This window comes from Pongo pygmaeus, chromosome 11 (assembly GCF_028885625.2).
Source record: "Pongo pygmaeus isolate AG05252 chromosome 11, NHGRI_mPonPyg2-v2.0_pri, whole genome shotgun sequence".
In the NCBI taxonomy this organism is placed as follows: domain Eukaryota; kingdom Metazoa; phylum Chordata; class Mammalia; order Primates; family Hominidae; genus Pongo; species Pongo pygmaeus.
The window spans coordinates 88,560,892-88,566,891 of NC_072384.2; the positions used below are offsets into that span (position 1 = coordinate 88,560,892).

The 6,000-nt window shown below is 29.1% G+C and overlaps 1 protein-coding gene across 27 annotated transcripts in view; it reads left to right on the plus strand.

Moving 5' to 3' along the window:
• GULP1 (GULP PTB domain containing engulfment adaptor 1) overlaps positions 1-5,741 on the plus strand; it is a 314,696-nt gene extending 308,955 nt beyond the window's left edge. For 25 of the 27 annotated variants that reach the window (XM_054478465.2, XM_054478469.2, XM_063647689.1 and 22 more), the window contains one exon: positions 3,759-5,741. In XM_054478465.2, coding sequence (XP_054334440.1) covers positions 3,759-3,830 — 72 coding nt within the window. In that variant the 3' untranslated portion in view covers positions 3,831-5,741. The remainder of the gene's footprint in view (positions 1-3,758) is intronic. The other 2 variants (XM_063647686.1, XM_063647687.1) reach the window with 1 other exon arrangement.
• Positions 5,742-6,000: the final 259 nt, after the last annotated feature.

Sequence of the window (6,000 nt, forward strand, 5' to 3'; positions counted from 1 at the left end):
TGATCTACCAGCTTAGACCTCCCAAAGTGCTTGGACCACAGGCATGAGCCACCATACTTGGCCATGATTGTTTCTTTTAGTCCAATACTTACTTGCAAGTTCACTTTAACAAAAGTAAAATAATATTTTCTTCATCTAAAGTCTATGATGGCTTTTATTATTAATCGTGCTAGCCTAATGAATCTAATGCACACATTTAGCTACTATATCTTTGCATATCATATAAAAACTTAATATAGTACAATGGGTTGTGAACACCATATTGAGTTAATAAGCCTAGTAAGACATTTAGTTTTCATCTTTCATTTACAGGGTATTGTGACTAAGCTATTTTTAAGAGAATTGAATTATTAAGTTTGAAATCACAGAAGCATCTCATGCATGTAAGCATTTATGCAGAAATGTTAAACCATATTTCAGTACAAGCAGTTAGAAAATTAAACATTTATTTGAAATCAATAATGTAGCTATTTGATTTGACATAATTTAAACTGTCCAGTACATGTCACCAACAGGAAAATAAGTGGACTAGTATTGATAGCCCACACTGTAACATATGAGCTATAATAATTTAATACATTAAAAAACAAGCATGGCAAGTTCATGAAGGATGAAAGAATCATGTACGAGTGGTGTTAAGTCAGCTGGCTAGTACTCTGGGAGAAGATCAATGTACTGCTGAAACTTACAGCAAATGCCGAGATACATTTCAGAAGTAATCAACATTTTAAAATGTTTAAAATATTATTGAATATTCATCAGACTTTTGAATTGAAAAGAAAATTTTGTAAGGAAAAGAAAAATATGGACATATAGCATCCAATTTTTTAAAATTTACTGTCTAAAAATATATAAATACATTACATATACAAAATTAAAGCAATTAGACAAATGGCTAGGAAACTAAAGAATCAACAGATAAATAAAAAAGCACTAGTTCACAAAAGAAGACCACAAGTGGCTTACACATATGTAGACATGTTCTGTCTAATCAAAGTAAACATACAGATCAAATAAAGAACTGTAATGCCATTTTAATCTAGCAGATTATTTTTTAAACTAACAATCAATCAATACAAATGAAAGTGTGATAAAACAAGCACTGTAAATTGTTGGCAGTCCAGAGTTAGTTCAGAGGTAACTATGGCCTAGCAGTCTCTTTAAAGGGTGACTTGTTATTAATACTTTTATTTCTGTTTGATAGCAAAGCTTTAAAGCAATCTATTCTGATGAAAAAATAAGTATGAATGTGCTCAATCTCTAAGAATAAAAATACCTAGTCAACATTATTCATAATTTTAAAATGCTGGGAAACAATCATAAAAATTAATAGCATTTTATATAGTCATAATAAATTAGTTTTGTGGGAATTTAAAATAATCAAGGTCTGCAAAGATGAAAAGAGGAAGATAGAAAACTATATATATGTAATATATTACTTACATAAGAAAATTATATGGCATAAATATATATTCATATTATCATTAAAATCATTTTTAAAAATCTATAGATAGAAAAAAAGACATACCTCAAAATGTAGTGGTTTTTCTTTCCTTGATATGCTTTTCTATTTCAAAATAAGAAAATTCATCAAAATATTTCATATAAAAAGCATATGGTGAATAATATTTTAATTACTTAATCATTCTTTTGTGTGACATTAGCTTATGATAACTCCCATCACTACATAAGTAAATAAAGTCTCATTTTTATTAAGAAGTTTGAAGCTCAACAGGATATGGAATTATTCAGAGTTTATTAAATTGTGATTTGCAAAATGGGACTTATGAAGAAGACAGGAAATGTGTGGGAAATTTTATCTGTGGAAGAAAGAAAATCAAGAAACCTTATAATATATAAGGATCCTTAAAAAGTCAATATGGAGATAGATATTATTGTAAGTCATATACTAACACTTTATTATTAAAATAGTGATTGACCTCTATTTTACTTTGACTCTTATTCTGCTTTTCGAATATTGATAACACATTGACAAATAGTATTTTCAGGGTACTTGAAGTGACACTGGTTTACTAGCAGAATGAACTGATAACATTTAAAAGTACCGTATGGTATCAAACATTTCCACATGTAACTCTCTTTCTATCTGTCATTATCTATCAATGTATCATCTATCTACCATTTATAATACACCAGAAGATGACATAATATACAGATCTTCAGATATCCAAATAAAATAATTTTAAAGAAAAGTTTACTTACAGTATTTTAAAGTATTTATTTTTCTAAGTATTTGCTGGCTGTTTGAAAAATATAAATAAATATAGCAAAATGTATTTTGTGATAAGAATAGATTTTTTAAAAATAATGATAAGTAGTCTCATATTTACTCAACTAAAGATTGTATTCCAAGTACTGGAAAGACATTTTAAAAAACTTGCACAATGATTACGTCACTGTAATTGCTATATAGTAGTAGTCTCTGTGCTGTAAACATAATGAAGACTATCCTTTGAACATTAATAACAAATAAAGTATGGCTTACAGCTTTGTAACTACCTTCCTCCTCTATATGATGATGTTTACATTGGATTTATAGAAAGATAAGAACATTTACATAATTATTCTAAATAAAAGTAATTTGGAGAGATGCAAAAAGATACACAATTAGCTAACATACAAGTAGATATGGTCAGTCCAATTAAATAAAACACCCGAAGCAGAGGTGAAAACCAATGGTTACCTTTAGGAGACATTTTGTTTTCTTTAGGAATACACTGCTATCTGCATATTATTTGCCAATAATGTGTTGCATGGCCACTCCAAATTACAAATTACCTTTCTGAAACATTTCAGTTCTGTTAGTAAGAAAAAAAAGGTAGAGTATGTAGAGAGCACTACCACATTTGCTTCTACAAGGAGACCCACAATGTAACCTCCACTTTCATTGATCAGTGCAAGTCTGTGCTTTTCATCTTTGTGTAGGCCAATGTGTATAGATTTACAGGAAAGGGTAGGAATGGGGAGAGGCGGCAAGACTGGAGATGGCCCACAGTTCAGTTATCTTATGCAATAAAAAAAAGAGAGAGAGATTGGAGTAGAGAAAGACAGACTCCTTTGCCATTAACTTATAATTCAAAATCTTGGTGGAAAAACACTTTCATAGCAATTGTGTTCTTACACTTAATAAATCAAAGACAACTTAACTTCTAAAATATGCAAGGAAGAGTAGGAGTCAAAGAAGCCAGTCCGCTACAAGCAACAGCAAGGCTAGTAGGGGAAGTTTTCTCCATGGCAAAGTAATCTGCAGTTGTGTGTTCCACAGAGGATATGGCATTGCATTTAAAAGAAGTATTTTACCAGGGCTCTGGTCAGTGCTAACCAGGAAGATCATCAGGCTATCTTGAACCTCTCATCAATTTGAAGTCTAACTATCTGAATAATATTTAAATTAATAATAATTTTTAAAGCTAACAGATTTCATTTACAATAGAATGATGTAGTAACTAGCCTTTTCTGAAAAAGAAACCTTTATCTTAATTGTATGTATTTTCTTCTGTCTCTCATGCATGCTAACCTCACATACATTTAAAGTGTTAATGGGTCTCAAAGAACTACCAGTGCTATACACCTATATAAAAATTCAGCAAGTCAACATTTGACCTATAGTTATTTATTAGTTGATCAAAGCATGAATATTTCAACTTTAGTGCATAGTCTTTTTTATTCACTGATTTTATTTTATTTTATTTTGCTGTGAGCATTTCGGATATTAATTATTTTATTCTGTTTTACAGGAGGGGTTCAAAATGGGACTAACTCTTGAAGGCACAGTATTTTGTCTCGACCCATTAGACAGTAGGTGCTGACATCAAGAAAAAGAAATCCTGATTCATGTTAAATGTGTTTATATACACATGTCACTTATTATTACTTTAAGATAGGTATTATTCATGTGCCAATATGTTTTTGAATATTTTAATATTTTGAAAATTTTTGCAGTTAAATTTCCTCACCTTCACTATTGATCTGTAATTTTTATTTTAAAAACAACTTACTGTAAAGTAGATCATACTTTTATGTTCCTTTCTGTTTCGACTGTAGATGAATTTGTAATTGGAAGACATATTATAGAAATACCTGCCTTGTGTCTGAGTTCTATTTAGTTAGCATCTTGAAACTTGTATTCATTTTCCAGATGGCTAGTTTATTAATGATTTCCCAAAAGCTATACCTTAAAGATAACTTTTTAAATTCTGAAGAGATATGCCAATGTCAAACTAAACATGTTCTGTTTTCAAACCAACAAACATGTTACTATTCATTAGACAGATATCATTTTATGTATAAATACTGTTCACATCACTGGGAAAATGTAAACTTTAAACATAATGCCACAAGGTCACTAATTTCTAGCAGGTAAAATTATAAGGATATAAATTCCAATAATAAACCAAATGTATTTAGAGTATTAGTAAATGCAAGGTGATGTTAGTTATGATCAGTTATACTCTAAATATTTAATTTGTTTTATAAAGATAGTGAAAAAATGAAAATTTGCTATTTATTAAAAAAACATTAAATTTCATTCCAAATGAGATAAGTTATATTACTATAACATCTAAGCATCATCTGATTTGATATTCCCTAAAAAACATTTGGAATATATGCTATCTGTAGATTCAGTGTCTATTACCCATATTTACTTTACCAAATATATTTCTCCTCACTATTACATAAGGACTACTCTTCTCATATTTTCTTCTTTGATGAAGATATTTTTCACCAAAGTTTATTTTGTGATGCCCCCTTGGTTTTGATACTTTAAAATCTGTGGCAACCGTTCTATATGAATTATCAATATTATTTGGTAAATTCAATCTGTATTTGTTTTGTTAAAGTCAAAAATCTCATTTTTCAAAAAAAAAATCCAGTTACTGCTCAGTTTAGTCTTGAACATGAGCAATAAAATTCTCTTGCATTTCATTCTTGATATGCTGATGAACCTAGACTTTTAAAAATATTTGTCTTCTATACCTTTACCCATTACATAACAGACTAATTTGTACTCAGTAAAACAAAAATTTATGGTCAAAATTTCTAACTTGGTTCATCACATTATAAGATAAATAAATTAAATTAATGAAAATGTGACTTAGATTAGGGGTGGCCCTCAAAAATAGATTTATCATTTACTCATGGGAATTTTCTTCAAGTGTTAAAGGTACATTTTCACTAGAAAAAGAAATCAAATATGCTTATGCAATATATATTTGTGTGTTTTTCCTTAATGTTATATGGTATATATGAGCCTTCTTGTTTAGTTTCTTTGATCTGCTAAGTTGTACCTGAATTAGAGGGCAATATATGTTTCATAAAGAAGAGTCTTTATAATTTTGTTTGTCAGATAGTATTTTGGAATTTGTATAATGAGGATGTTTAGAAGCCATATAAGTGGCTTTTTTTAACAGATAGAATTTGTATTTTTATTGTACTTTAAAAAGATTTATGTAATAGGTATATATTTAGTGGCCATTTATTATCAATGGTAACACAATAGAGTGCTAAGATGGTATTTGCACATTTAAGATATGTTACTTTACCAATTTTTAATGGTAATCAACTCTGCTACTGGCATGATGAAATAGTACATAACTGGTCATTAATTATGAACATTTATTTCTCCAGTGTGTTTTTATGAAGATCTGGTTGAAAATTGTATTTCTATGTAAACTCAATGATATGTTTGGTTTTCCTGAAAATAAATGATTTTAAATAAATTAAATTGCATAATTCATTTGTTAAATAATCTCTAATTAATACAGACACATTCTGAAGCTAATTATATAACAGATTTTCTTGATCATAAATGGAGCTAAAAGAAAGGAAGAGAGTAAGAGGAAAAGGCAAAGAAGAAATAAAGGGCTTTACCTTTAACTTCATTTCTTGCAGCCCACACACATTTTAGCTTTATGAGCAAATATCATTCAGTTGTGAAAACAGTGGACTGATCCTGCTGGTGAGAGAGGTCATGATTTG